Source organism: Motacilla alba, chromosome Z (genome assembly GCF_015832195.1).
Source record: "Motacilla alba alba isolate MOTALB_02 chromosome Z, Motacilla_alba_V1.0_pri, whole genome shotgun sequence".
In the NCBI taxonomy this organism is placed as follows: Eukaryota; Metazoa; Chordata; class Aves; order Passeriformes; family Motacillidae; genus Motacilla; species Motacilla alba.
In genome coordinates this window covers 45,232,158-45,248,125 of record NC_052046.1, presented here as the reverse complement: position 1 = coordinate 45,248,125, position 15,968 = coordinate 45,232,158, and the positions used below count along the sequence as shown (strand labels likewise).

The 15,968-nt window shown below is 35.4% G+C and overlaps 1 protein-coding gene across 2 annotated transcripts in view; it reads right to left on the bottom strand.

The window, feature by feature from the left end:
• The window catches only part of ADAMTS19 (ADAM metallopeptidase with thrombospondin type 1 motif 19), a 130,237-nt gene that overhangs the window by 21,324 nt on the left and 92,945 nt on the right, over positions 1-15,968 (bottom strand). For both annotated transcript variants that reach the window (XM_038125015.1, XM_038125016.1), the window contains exons 14-19: positions 13,881-14,008; positions 13,032-13,152; positions 10,910-10,990; positions 5,378-5,535; positions 4,513-4,666; positions 1,610-1,745 (exon numbers count right to left, since the gene is read on the bottom strand). In XM_038125015.1, coding sequence (XP_037980943.1) covers positions 1,610-1,745; positions 4,513-4,666; positions 5,378-5,535; positions 10,910-10,990; positions 13,032-13,152; positions 13,881-14,008 — 778 coding nt within the window. The remainder of the gene's footprint in view (positions 1-1,609; positions 1,746-4,512; positions 4,667-5,377; positions 5,536-10,909; positions 10,991-13,031; positions 13,153-13,880; positions 14,009-15,968) is intronic.

Here is a 15,968-nt window from a genome sequence, read left to right as displayed (position 1 = left end):
ACTGAGATTTAATAAAATTTTTTCAACCTTCTTCATGCATTTGTAGCAAAAACATAAAGCACTTAACTAAGGGGTTTTTTGTTATCTGTCCAGATATGTAATTTACAAATCATGACCTGTCAAGATGATGAAATAGACTTTAATATATTTCTTCCTAGGCCAATAGCAAGTAAGTACTTATGCAAGTGTATGCTTTGGTAACATTTCTGTTGAAAGCGAATAATATTTTGTAATCATCACTTATATTGTTTAAAAAAATGGATTATTAAATATTTCTACATTTCTCAGGACAGCATCTCTGAGTATTAATGAGCAAAGTTTTAAAATTTTCGCTCAATAAGCTGGAAAAAACACCAAATACTGAAAATTTTTGGTAAACAATGCCTCTAGAAAAAAAATCAGATTATTCCATTCCTATTCATTAAGTGAACAGTGGTGCTAATAAAAAAAGTAAAGGTCTTCTCAAACATGCATATAATGAAGTTTTAATAATCCCTGCAAAGGATAATGCCTTATTTCGGGGAAGACCAAATGTCAGTGGTTTTGTCTTACTTAAAATGTATCATACTTCACATTTTCTCAATTTCAGTATTCATCCTTTCCAAGAAAGTTATGTCTTCTCATTCACTTTACATACTTTCTTCAACAGTATTTGCATTTAATTTATTTTGCATTATTTTGTTTAAAAATGCCATCTACCTGTCCTCCAGATGACTGCAGCAGACTGATCGTAGTGCTTACTCCTGGGAATGCTAGCCAGCTCTTGCTAGTTGCTTTTCCCTCCCTTGAAAGGTGTGGACTTGCTCTAACTTGCTTTAAAAAAATACATGCAATTCTTGAGGACCTCCTTAACACATAATTTTTAGCTGCCAAGTGGCACGACCCAGAAATGGTCCACTGTGCTGACCTGGTCAGCCAGTGCAAGGAGCAGGCTGCCAGCTCAGCTGAAGGAACACCAGTGGGTGGTGAGTGGGCTTTGCTTGGCACAGGCTGCACAGGCTGCCTCCTGCCTCTTGCAATGTTCAACCACCAGAGTCTAGTTCAGCCCATTTGTTGATCCACATACAAGAACTTTCCTCTCCTGGGGTGAGAGGAAAGAGAGGAGTGAGGGGCAGGTTTGCTATACTTCAAGTTGCATTAACATAAAAACAGTGATTAAAAGGGATTTATTTATTTATTTACTATTTAGGGTACCCAGAATCTATCAAGAGCTTTAAAGACATGAAGCCTTGCTTCAAAAAAAAAAAAAACAAAAAAACCTAAAACATATCATTAATCAAGAATATGGGATTAAATCCCATATATGTCTTTATATAAACAGCATTTAAATTTCAGTTTTGTAGCACAGATCAGTCTGTGAGAATACTTCCTGAAGAAAGGAATTAACTGCTTTACTGGATAAGAATTTATTCAGGCATGGTGCTTATGGACTCTCTTTCATTAAAACTCAGGAGAAACAATTTCCGTCGTCTCTGTTTTCCCTTCATTTTGCATTATAATGTTTCAAATGAATGTATTTACTACCCATTCACTGCGAGAAGCAGTCCACTGCCATTACATGGCCTTTACATCTAGATATTATAGTTTAATTTAACAAAATCACTATTACCTTGTCTGGCAGGGCTGTTCGTTGCACTTACGGATCTGTGGTTCAGGTTTTGTTAAATATTTGCACTTCTTGTTGTCCACAAGACTGATATTCTTGTTCATAATCTTTGTGCAAGAGACTGTTGTCTTTCTTTCACCTAGAAAAAAAAAAAAAAAAGCAGGTTTGTGAGGAAACCAAAAAAATGCAAATTTTTAAGGACATAGGTACAGCTATTTCATACACGGTTTGGCTAAAAGAACTGAAAAACCAGTGTAAGAAATTCAAAGCTAGCAGGGAATCTGAAAGAAATCTTACAGTTTGTAGGGAACATTTTGAGTCTCTAACCTAGTCTTTCCACACCACAATCAAGAGTTTTTCTGCTTTACTCCTGCAACTAGTTATAGGCCAAACCCTCACTCTTACTGGAATAATTTTCTTTCTCAACCACTGCAACTCCATCACTGAGCAATGTTTGCAGACAATTACAAATATGGTTGTTAACTACTACATAAAATGAGGAAAGAAATTAAAAATTGTGGCTGGTATTCAGTTCAGCACATGCATCCCGCAGCAGGGAGCCTGCACTATTTCCCATGAACTAAAGAGGCCAGATGACCCTATCTGCAGGGTCAGAAAACCATTTAGGAAGGTGGGTACTGCTGCAGAGATCAAGTGCATGCTCTGTACAGAGACCTTGTCCCGATGGTGGCCTGGAGCCTGGTGTCTCTAATGCCTGGAAGCATTAGAAATTAGAATTTAATGTAATACTGACCACAAGCTGTAATTTGCAATTAGATTAGAGCCTTCATTTTAGAAGACTAGCAATCCTTGAATTCAGGATTTCAGTTAGAACCATTTGTTCTTATAGTTACTTATACTCTGCCTGGAAGTTTACTGGCAAAGGGGCTGTGTGCAGGGGCAGGGCAGGCTTGAGCACGAACATTCACCAGAGGTGAAAAATGAGCCTGTGGATGAAGCAGTTATGTTATAAATGCATATTATGTGCATGACCACTGCTGACATTTTTACACAGTGCTTGTGTACGTGAGAGCACATGCAACTAATCTATCATATCACAGCATTTGAAATGTTTGACAATTCTTTCTGCACTTATATATACATCTATGTATTCATATTCTCTCCCATGCAAAGAAAGCTTTTCTGCAACATAGGAGGTCACAGACCAGTTACATATACAAACATACACAAAACCACATGGCTTCATCAATAGTTTTATCCTGACACAAACTTTGAGCATTTAAGCAAAACTATTGATAATTGTATTATTATTTATTCAGATTAATCAAAATATTGATGTTAAATTTTAATCACAAATAGTTAGACAGGATAAAAGCTGCAGTATTTTGATTATATTACTGCTTGATATTTAAGCCAGAAAGTAAAAGTAAAGTGAAAATAGTTTTGTCTAAAGTAATAAAAATAATTCAGTAGTATTTCAGAATATTTACCTTCTAGGGAACTTTGTAATAACTCAGCTATTTTAGACAATAACATGAAATGAAGAGCAGTTACAACAGAAAAAAAATTATAAACATTAGACTAAAACATTTCAATATTTATTTAAGCATTAATATAGAATAAATTACTGACATAATGCATTTTAAGATTTCTGCAGAGGAGAGAAATATTTAGAAATAGCTGGGGCAATAATGACAGATTGTAGTAGCATTAAAATATTCTAAAAATACATCAGGAAACTGTAAAAAGTGTGAATTCACAAGTAAACTGGTATGCACTATTAAGAATCAGAGGATGCTACTAGCACCATGGACAAAATACCTTCTAGGGAAGAAGCTTTCCTACCAAACCACAAAAAGCATGTTAATGGAAACTACAGCAATCTTTCATGACACCAGTATTGTTCACACAGTCAGAGGAGCTAGAATACTGTGTTCTTTATGCTGATCTTATGAGAAGGAAAAGCATTTCCAGGCTTTCCTATTCAACCACAAGGTGCATGGTAGTTTTCAGAACTGTTGATCAGAGCAACCACGACCATCAAGGTTGTCAGCATGAAAGACAGGTATCAAAAATGAATACAGTGTTCACACACTGACTAACTGCACAAAGCATGAATACATCACTGTACACGGCATTTATTTTTTAAAAAAAAAACCCTCTCAGAATTGTTTTTTAAGTGTAAGTATCATTTTAAATAACGTCTTCTAGAAAACAGTTCGAAAGACTTTTGTTACATCAATACTGTTCATATTCCAATATTTGTTTTCAGAATCATATTTTGTTCTTCCAAAATCACTTTTTATGTTTAATAAACTCAGGAAAAATATCACATCAGCATATTAGTATCTGCTGTTGTAATATTTGTTCCATATGTTTCTGGATCATCCTCAACTCATGTTACTAACTGTATTTATTTGATCTGAGGCTGGGATTCAGCTTTTCTGCGGTTTGAAATGTCTCTTACAGATCATTTATCTTCAGTAGTTCCAAATACAGAGTGGAATGCACTTTCTATTCTTGTTCTAGCTCTTGCACTTGTATTTCTTGGAAACTGTGTCCTGAATTTGCTTGTTAGTCTAAATTTTGTTCCTTCATTAACATCTTTTGCTACTTTTTATATTTAGTTTGAATCTTTTCCTAGAGCTATCACAGTATTTTAATGCAATCAGAAAGCATAAGACTGGCATACATCTACATTGCATGGAAACATACAAACAACAATGAGGATGTTAGTATTAAACATACAACATCGACCATCAGAATCCTATTTATATATAAACATGCAGTGTTTATACATATAGGAGCGTATTGCATACACACATTTGCACTGCATATATGCATGCATATTGTATGCACATATTCATTTTTCATATGTGTGTGTGTGTGTGTGTGTGTGTGTGTGTGTGTGTGTGTTGTGTTTGTACATTTTTCTTTTATTTTACCTCCTCCACATACAGCATCACAGTCTTCCCAGGTAGAATGTGTCCACATGAAAAGGGGCTCTGGTACTTTAGAGCTCTGATTTTCAGGGAGAGGATCCAATGGGATTGTGTATTCATAGTGTAAACCATAGCTCTGGTCGTGGAACAGCAGCACCTGCAAGATACAAAGAAGGAAAACCTTTCTACATACACAGACACTATGGAAGACAAACTCCAAGCTGCAAGAAGATCATCTTGAAAAGCACAGCAGAATGACTTGATGCTCTATTGCCTTTCAGCTCTCCTAATGGATTTGCTAGAAGAAATTAGTCAGATTATCCAAATCAAGCCAAAGGAAGAAAATATTTTGCTTTATTAAGAAAATTTCTTTAATTGAAAGGATTTAAATTGTGAAGTCCTTCGCCATCATCTCTCCCTTTTTCTTTATGGTGGCTATTAACTTTTCTCTCCTAAACTGACATGCATCAAAATTCCAGTTTTTCACAGAGAAATTGTTGATTGCAATTCTGAAATGGTGATGCTGTGCTATAGTCAGCCAGAAATTTCAGAAAACCAGCTGAAATTAATTTTAATTTCTCTCCTTACTTGGCAGATCAGCTTTTTATGACATTTGTAGGAATGCTGAGACCTTAAATCCTGCCCCAACAACAAAAAAGGTTGCACTTGGATTTAAATGCATTTTTTTACAAGCAGGCTAACAGACATCTCTCTCCTCACCACCTCCTTCCCACTTTTGTAGATATATACGTAAACACAAAAGCAGGTATATCTTCCATAGATCTCATTCTCTTGAGTCTGGAAAAAATATTAGTTACTATGCTATGCTATATCATAGGAATCAAGTCAAAAACCAGAATTATCATACCAGTAAATGTAAGGGTGATGTTGTGGGACCTTTGGCTGATATTTTCTCCCAGAGACCTCTCCGAACATAATGGACTGTGGTCCCAGCAATATTGAATGTTCCAGAATGTTCTATCTTCCAATCACTATTGATTGACTGTTTTCCAGCATCCCTAAGAGCTGCAAAATACATGAAAAAAAAGCTGAATATAAAAGGTGCCTGTTCAGCAGTGATTTTCTTCTCCTCTCACTTTCTGTTCAGATAAGTTAAAAAGTAGGTGAAATTCACCTAACTCTGATTGCAAAGATATTTATGGATCCTGCTTTACATGAACTTCAGTTGATATGTGCCTCAGAAACACCTTCTGGAAGGAATGCCTGGCAAAATTGTGTGTATTTAACATTACTTTAAGTTAATATCAGCATTTTAATGCCTGAGAAGACTGACAGGCTCTAGCATAACTCATCATTTGAACACTGAATTACTTTAAGGCAAAGGGAACTATATTCTCTGTTCCCAGGGTGGCCATTTGTATAATCCATAAAAGCATGGGAAACACATTTCCACAAGGGACTCTTCAAGATTTGTGGAACTAAGCTAAAACTTTTTTTTTAAAAAAATTCTAGTTCAAAATTCTTTCTTCTCTAATAAGTACACTTGCCTTTTCTGCAGCTTAAAATTTGATAAGACTTTATACGCTTTCACCATGTAATTGCATGCTTCTAATAAATATGAAAAGCTTGTTCTTTTTGGCTGAATTATTTTTCATCTAATTTATACTTAAAAACGTGATCAAGCCAGGTATTATATATTCCATACACTGAGAACAAAGAATTCTACATTGGTAAAATTTACTATTTTCTATAGTAAATGGAATAGATTCTTCAGTAAATGATTTGTAATTTTATTTTGTTTTATTTTATCTTGTTCCAATGTGTTTTGAATAATCATGTGAAGTAGACTTGAAGACACCTTCTGTAAAAGAAGTTTTACACATTTGACTTCATTGAAATTGCATGTTTGGCATCAGATTGTTGTAAGAGAACCTCCACATGTTCCAAAATTTCCCTTTTTAAAGTTGTAAGTTAATGTGAGTCATTCCTGTAATCATGTCCTCTCCTATTCGTATTTATACTGTTATGTTTTGTTTCTATGGGAAACAATGGCAACAGGCCTATGGACTGGCAGGAATCCAATTGAATAAGACACCACTGATGTGCACAACTGCAGCACTATGTAATAGATGTTAAGACTATAAAATCCATTAACACTGTATAACAGTCTTGTACTAAAAAGAACCAGTGATTCTACAAGATTTAAAAACTGGTATTTTAAATTTAAGAATTCAATTGTTAACGGTAATTAAGTTCTATTTAGTGTTCAAACTGTTGGGGCTAATCCTCTTCTCAGTGGAGAAATTAAAAAAAACCACTCAAACATGCCAAGGTCCAGGCGGGTCATGCTGCTCAGATGGAGCAGCATCCTCTTCCCAGAGAGCAACAGAAATCATTCTGTCTGGTCTTTAAAATGAATGTGTGTGCCATAGCATGCAGACATTAGCAGGAAACTCGAATCCCAGCTCAGAATACAGAAATATGCCAGATCTTGCATTTTCTGCTTTCAGATTCTTCATATGAGTCACTGGTCTTAGACAAAGTCAGAAAGTGTGTCCTCAAGCCTTAAATGTGGACTTTGATTCAGGCAGGGCAGCTTCTGTTCTTGACTGTGTCACACTCCATTTTGTAAGCAAGTTCCCTGGGTTTTATTCCATACTGCACATATATTCCTATTCTTCATAACTTTTATCAAAGGAGTTTACTCTGTACAAGGTAACCCAAAATAGGAAAAATGTTCAGAACACAAGATATCCTCACTCAGGTAATTCAAGCAATACATCTACACCTGAAAAGACAACTGAAGAAAATTTGTACCGGGAAAGCCTACCACAACTGTAACCACAACTACAATTTCAATGCTAAACCAAGGGGACTAATTACAACTGTATCTCTGTAGAGTATAAAACAGCCATCATAACAATAGCATATAAGGGGTGGTGATGAGTGCAATGTATTTTTTAATTACTGTGCCAAGACTATACACCCGTCTAATTTTAATGAGGTGTGAAAGGCTACACAGCCAGACAGATGCAACAAATCAGAATTCAGCTATTGCATTTCCCATTTCTCAGTGGGTAGGAGCAGTGCCCTGGTTCTGGTCCTCCACTTGGCAAATCAGTACCTACTAATAATTTTTTTTTAATATGGACAAATCACTCCACTGTATTAACTTAATGAATTTTGTTTACTGATTTGTCCAAAATATAGTCATATTTCCAGAAAAATATGAAAGTAATGTCATTTTGACTGACCCTGACTTTTCTATAGAAAATGTAAAAGATATCAGAAATTCAATTCTAAATGAAAGTAAATCCACTGATATTTTTTGTCAAGGAAGTAATTGCTTCACTTCCAGTCAGGTTATCAGGTATCCCTTCAACCCATATTAAGAACATTAAGACTTGAAATTTTTGAAAACAGCAGGGCTAAGGCTGACTGATTGCTAGTTGCCAGCGTCCTCTTTATTATCCTATCCTCTTCAAAAATGGTGCAATAGTCCTTGCTCTTCAGCCACTTGGCATTTCAGCAGGCCGCCATGATTTTTCAAATATACTTGAGAATGGCTTGATAACTACATTAGCAAGTTCCCTCAGGGATGCATCGCATTAGGTTCCACACATTTCTGTATGTTCAGGTTCCTGAACTGATCCATGATGGGAGGAACTTTATTCCACCATTCCCTGCCCTGATGTTGAGGGACTTGAAAGATGAGGAAAAAGTGTTTACCACTGAAGCTGAGGCAAAAAACTGCGAAGCACTGCAGCCTTCTTCATTAGTTTTTCCTGTCTTATTTTTCAGTGTGCTTGTGGGTGTGTGTATTTTCTTTACTATCCCCTTTCTGACGAAAAACTTGTAGAAACCCTTATTAATCTCCCCATTCCTTGCCAAAATCAGCACTATCTGTGCCCTAGTTTTCCTGAACATATCCCCACATATATGAGCAGCATCCCTATATAGTTCCCAGGATTTATGTCCCTGCTTCCACTGCCGGTGCATTCCCTTCTTACACTTTAGTTTTACCAGGAGGTCCTTACTCACCCATGCTATTCTCCTGCCTTCCATGCCTGATTTCTTCTATGTTGGCATAAACAAGAGCTTTTGCAATCTAGGAAAAATTATTTTCCTCAATTGTGACTAAAAACTATTATCCTAAATTTTTAAAGAGCTGCCAGTTCTGTTTTGCTGTGGTATACCCAAGGGCAGTTTCCCAGGTGCTACCATCTACCAATTCCTTAGACAACTGAAATTTCACTCTCATAAAGTCCTGGCTTTAGTCTTCACCTGGCCCATATCCCTAAAAATCATGAGTTCCAGCAGGACATGATCACTGCAGTCTAGGGTGCCACCAACTCTCTAAATAGCTCATCTGTGTTGGGAAGAAATCAACAAGGTCCAGGAACACTATTACTTGGGTCTATAGTTTTGATTAAAAAATTATCCCAAATACACTCCAAGAGTCTCCTGGACTATTCACAGCTTGGTATGCTGTTTTTCCAGACAATATCAGGTTACTGAAATGACTAAGCCAGATCAGAGATTGCAAGCATGATGATTCCTGTAGCTGAAGTAAAAGCGCTTCATCAATGGACTTCACTTGGTTAGGCAGTCTGTTGCAACCTCCCAACAAAGAAGTTTCTTTTGTTGGCCTGGTTTTTAATTTTTACCCCTAGGTGCTTAACCATTTCCTGAAGTCCTCTATAAAAAAAGATTGAGACTAAACAGAAATAGTATTGGCCGGTATTGACTAATTTCAAGAACAGAACCAAGTATGGTGCCACATAAAATTAGCATAAAGAAATGTAAAGTAGAAAACCAATCAGAAACATGAAAGAATTTAATCTGTTTTACCTTTCACATTTTTAGCCACAGTATTGTGAAGAATCTTGTTTCTAAGATTAAAGACTTAAGCTCTCACCCCAAAACTTTCATTATGCTATGCCTATTCAAAAACTATTCCCTTGCAATTCAAATTCTGATGCTTTCAAAATAACCTATAAATGAAGAAAGTTTAAATACCTTGTGCTTGTAAAAAAAAAGGTGCAACAACACAGGTTTTAATTCAAGATATGGCAAGAGACCTCTTACTGGGTCCCCAAAAAGGCTTAAAAAAAACAAGGTGTAAGGCTCAACAAAAGATACTGCACAGAAATATTGGCAGATCCTCATTCAGATATAAACCAGTAAAATTAATGAAGAAAAATTAAAGTAACAAGCAAGTAGGAGCTAATTGGCAACTTTCACAAATGAGCATCATGACTGACATTATTTCATGGACATAAAAAAAAATTCATTCTTTTTGCCTTTTGTAGGGTACGGGTTAAATCAGTTTGCTGCTCATGAAGAAGGAATAAGTTTCCCAAAACACAATGCCAGCATTTATTTATTTATTTTTACATTATTCAAAAATAGAAAATAATAGTACTTCTATTCTCCACACATGTCAATAGAAAGATGAACTTCAGTTATAGCTTTATCACTCTTACATATCCATGTCTGTAGTTCACTGGGGAACAATTAAATATTCCAGATCTCTAAACCTCCTGGGAAAGTGCAGGCCTCAAGGCAAACCAGCAGTCACCCTCTGATAACCTAAACTATCATAACTAAGATTCACCATCTTCAAGATTCTCCCAACTGAAGTATAGAGAATAATCAAACACTTATTAAAATGTAATATTACTTACAAACATAACTAAGAGCAGTGACCAAACCAGGGAACTTTTTGTATTATTGTCCTATTTTTCATACTATGTGTCTCTCAATTTAAATTTAAGCATTGCACAAAACAATACCAATTATGAAATTTCATATTTTTGCTTAAACCCTGTAACAATAATGATAAGAAAGTGTATTCTCTTACACAACTTCTTTAAACCTCATCAAAAGATAAACACTTTTTTTTCAATCAATGAAAGACAATTTCATTTAAATGGAAAAACTAAAAGAAAAAAATCACTATGATTAAGTTTGTCTATTAGAAGATTCACACAATTCAAAATAGTGAAAGAAATACTTTTCTGCTTTTTCAGTCTAATTTTAGAACTTCTGTTTGACTTTGTTAGTGAACTGCTATATGATGCCCAGTGTCTTCTTGTTTTCTGAGTACAAATTATTTTATGTTTGAGCACAAAATTCCTTTCAGTAGTTTTAATGTACTTTCCATATGAAAAATTGAAAATGTGCAAGCATACAGACTTTTTTTTACATAATCTAAATACATTGTTTGTAATATTCTCTAAAAAAAGATGAGACAAAAGTCCAAAAGAAGACCTATATGAAAAATGGTTTTGTAATAATTTGTTCAGTTCATTAGACAAGTTCTTCCCAGACCTATTTTTCTACTCAGAGCTTTGTTCAATGACAAAGGCATGTTTAGCTTGCACTTTTCAGTGTTGAGAAAACAGGACATTAACACTAAAACAAACATAATATTTACCTAAATAACTGTGAGCTGGTTTTTCTTCCACAACTTTGATTCTTCTTGCTCCTGCAGGTATCACCAAAGCTTCCACATAACCTAAACATGAGACCAGATGTTCCAAGCAGAAAAACAGAAAAGCATAGAAAAGGACATCTTTTATGTTTTCTCATTTCTTCTCCCCTATTTTGTTTTTTAAGTGTAGCAAGTTATAATTTATATAGCAATATTTTGAAGATTCTTCCAAAATTGAAGAAAAGCTATGGAACTGTGCATTATATGTAATATATATACACAATGCTACATAATGAAAAGAGTATGGCGCAGTAAAACATAACAAGAATTAGTGAGGCTTGGAGATTGGGGCTGGAGCAGGTGAAGTTATTTCTAGCTAAGTAGTTCAGTGTCATCATGACCACCAGATGACTGTAAAATAATTCCAGCTTCACTCAGTATGTGTGTCAACAAATTGTATGATACTAAAATCTAAGCATCCTCCCACTGCTTGGTTTTTAGTTTGTTTTATGTATCTGTTGCTCCTCTCCTTCTTGATTTAACATATTCAAACCCTGTTATGATAGGCTTTGGTTTTGAAATCTACTTATTTGCTTCAAATTGAGATTGTCCCTTGCTAGTGTGGGACTAAGAGAGGACGCTGAACAACTTGCTTTAAGTAAAACACAATGAAAAGGTAATGAAGGTGGAAACCACTACAGGCAGGAATGTCATTAATAAAAAAATCCCATATTTTTGATTATCCAGGTAAACTTCACAAAGAGAAAAAAAACCTCATCTTTTAATATGTGTAGCTAAGTGATATTCTACAACAAAATACTTAGCATTTACAATACTTTTTCAATAATCCTGAAACATGAAAATTAAAGCAGTATCTTTCATTTCTGAAAGAGTTAATAACTCTTTCTAAATATTGCTTACAGCTTCTTGAGAAGCAAAATAACTTACACAAATGTTAAGATGGCAACACCTCAATATTGAAGATTGATGCAGCCCCCCCAAAAAACTTGAAAGTGTGTGGATATTGACATCAGCAATTCAAGAGAGCTGACATAATGTGATTTTATTAGCAGGAACCATCTTTGCTGGTTTTTTTATCTTATAGTCCTCCAGACTCATCTGGGGTTTGGATCCTTGATTTGCCTTACATTCTGCTTGAGAAGGCCAGACATAAACATTTGAAGACTATGCCTAACTTTCCCCTCTTGCCTAAAGTACTATACTTGAGTCTAAAATCCACTGAAGTCCTTTATTTATCACAGATATGCTTGCTGTCTGCTTATGATTAAAGTATTTTTGATGTGATTTACTTGCCACCTCTAAATTGTACACATTTTCTACTCAGGAAACTGAAAGTGTAACGGCAAACAAGTGATGGTAGTTGGTCAAACGCTGTTTCAAAGAAAAGACTTGTATACATGGTGTAAGATGCACATTATTAGGATTTCAGTTCTCTACTCTGTCAACATTGTGCTGGAGCCAGTAAGCTATTCCCATTCACAGGACAGATCACAGCAGCATTTGGATATCTGATGTTCATTTTGTATTAGAAAATCTATTGGCTGGTTATGATATATTATTATTAGTATAAAAAAATGAAGTGATGTAGAGGTAATAAGTAACAATGAGTAATAAAGAGGTATTAGACTTCTTTATGCATTTGGCTTTATGATTTTTGACTGCCTAGCTTAGTTTGGTAACATTGCTCTAGATAAAAAAAAATCATAATTTGGATTTTTATTTGGAAGAACACTAATTGAAGCTAAACACTAAAAGAATTTACAACACTCTATTTGCTAAAAATATAAACCTAATTTCTCATACCCCTTAAAAATCAGTCTCTCCTATGAAATAAGAGAGTATCTTAATGAAATAGAGTATATCTCAATGTAAGATATTTCATTCATTTTGCAATTGAAATAATGTGAAATAACTTTGCAACAAATTTGAAAACACTTATGCAGTCTTATCCTCAATGTCTTATCATGTTAAAAAAGCTAGATCTAAAGTTCTTATGAGGATCTGGATAATTTTAAGAAATATAGCTTTTTTAATTTCCCAATGCTCCCAGTAATCAAAGAGCCACTTGTTTCTTTAGTATTTGAAATAAACAAACAGACATTACCTGCTCCTCTGGTATGATTAAAATCACCTTTAATAACTTTGCATGACTTTCCATTACCATTGCATATACCACAATGATCTTCACGAGCCAGAGATCCTAATATACCATCACAGCCAAATTTCTGTGGGAGAAGAAAATAAAAGCGATTGAGACACAGGCCATGTTTTTCATAAAGTAGCTTTTAGGATCAGGTACCTCACCCTTCCTCAAGATACCTAGCCAGCATGACCCAGCCCTGCTGAGAGTGAGGGTTACACTAGCTCATGGCTGAGATCTGTCCCATAGAAAACTCCCCTGTGACTCTATGTAGAGGGCTGCATTCGCTCTTCCTATGTGGTTGGCTAACTCTACCAGCTGGTCTCCAAGATAAATACAACCGCAGTCTTATCTCCTGGTGGGACCTGTGGCACATCAGACCCACTGTGCAACACACACCCCACAGGCCTTCCCACTAAGAAAATGCAAGAGTGCCTCTCCTGCTTTCTACTCAAAATACGGATGGTTCCTTGCTATGCCCACAATGGTAAAGTGCCATTAATGTCAGCCTAAGGACTTACTCTGATTAGGGCATAAGCAGGTCTAGAATATGTACATATAAATTATTCCCATGTTTTGCTAAAAAGCATTCAGTTTAACACAAATTAAATTTACTTGAGCATCTCCACATTACTGTTACACACATTTCTATGAATTAATATCAGGGGTAGCTTGACAACAGCAATAAAGTTAATATAGGTGGGCCTGATATTAAATAAAAGCATTCTAAATTAACATATATGTATGCTTGGTATATCCAGGTATATCTTGGTATATGCCTGTATATTCAGGTTCAAAACAAGTAACTCATACCTGGCATCTACCATCTGCACAGACATCTAGCCCATGCTGGCCACAGGACGTCCCATCCATCACCTTTTCTGTTAGAAGAACAGGTTGGTCCTTTCCAGCCGGTGTACAGAATAAAGCACACGGCTTTTCTGTAGCAGTAATGGATGGAAAAAATGCAGATTATTGGAAAAAGGGAACTTTAGAAAGACAGAATTATCATCAACACTCTTTTTAAAACTGATACTTGCTTATGCGTGGCATGCAGCTACATTAGCATAAGAAGTTATCTTAGACACAGTGAAAACAAAAAAGATTTTCATCCATTTCTTAGCTGTTCGAAAAACTTGAGGTTTTTTCTTTCTAGAGCATGTTGTTGCTACAAACTTGGCCTACACAGTACTCATGTTATGCTCATTTGCATGAGCTCATTGTTACAATTAAGAATATACACATTTCAGCTGTTGGAATATTTTGGTTGTAATCTATACTTTCATTCTCCTATATTTTTGGCAGATCATAAATATTGGTTCAAAAAGAAAGTTAACACTTTCCAGACTTCCTAACTGTGCAGGTCAATGAGAAAAAAATGAAATAACTGACACACCCTGGAAAGAAAAATATATGAATTTACAAAGTTCACACTAAAAAAAACAACAAAAATCCCCACAAAACCCCTGGAAACATCATTCCTAACATTTCTACGAAGTTCAAGCAATTTTCTAATAAATGTCTAAAACATTCTGTAAATAATTTCTAATTATGAAAGAGAATAAAAGTGTAGTAATATCCTATGTATCCATGTATTCCTAATGGCCACATCATAAACAATGAAGTTTGTCTCACCACTGTGAAAGTAACAGCAAATAAAAGAAACTAAGTCTCTTCTCATGGTCGAGTACAAAATGACAGGATTTTTTCATATCTTTGTTAGCAAATGTACTTACTCAGAACTTCTTCCTAAATCTGTTGCAGATTTTTAAAAGGATAAAAGTCAATCCTGAACCTGAAACTGATTTCACTTGGACACAATCTATGCCTCTCTGACTTCATACTGACTTCTAGATTCCTGGAGTGCATTTTTATTAGTAAATTAAACAGTTCCAGGAAACATTCAGGGGCACTGGAATTCTACTGTCTATACAGCTGAACTGTAAAACAGTCTATGCCACATTTTTTTACATGTGCTAACTAGCACCAGCTCAGTCTAGACTGGAAATTGCCATCTGCAAAGGACTGTTTTCAAAAAAGTAGTTTTAGCATGCAAAGGAGCAGAAAAGTACAGACAGAGGAGTTTTGTGCCAGCTGACTTACACAAGACAGACTGGTCAGGGCACATTTAAATTACTAAAATTGACAGAGCCTCAGGGTATCACTAGAGGACCGGTGAAAACAGATGTGATCTCCTCTGCCAACATGTGAAGCTAGTCAGACACAAGCCATCTCCAGCTAAAAAGCAGCCTGAGTTTGTGCCCTCTGCATTCCAGTCATCCTCCTTAAATAGTAACCTCAAAGCTCCCTGGGGGCTTTAAGCAGGTATCAGCATTTTTTAAATGAATACAAGATTGATGACCTAAACATTATTTTAAAGACACTGAACTCAAAGAGACAGCAATTAAACAGCACCAGACAACTTCAACAGACTACAGGAGATCACATATAGCAACTATTTTGGACATGGTGTACAGTTATGGCTAACTAAGAGAGCAAACAATTAAGAATTTGAGAATAATGTATACTGGGATACAGGCATTCTCTAGCTGGTCCACTTTTGTTTCTCCTGAGGGACACCTCAAGATAACCGGATCACTCAGAAAACAATTAGATCTGTACTCATTAACATGGCACAGGACAGTGCCAAGATTTTTTTCATTTGAATGAAATCATATTACTCAAAGCCAGATAAATATTTAGATAGGACATAAATCATGTGTTCCTGTGCTAAAACGAAATTTAGTAAAACAAAAAAAACTAATTGACTTGATAAGCACCTTTGAACAGCTGGAGAGAGTTCTTTTTACAATGAAATGAGCTAACATACAAGACTAATGAAAATAGTATCAAAAGTTTTCCTTTGGCACCTTGAGAAAAGAATTAGAAGAAAAGAAAAAC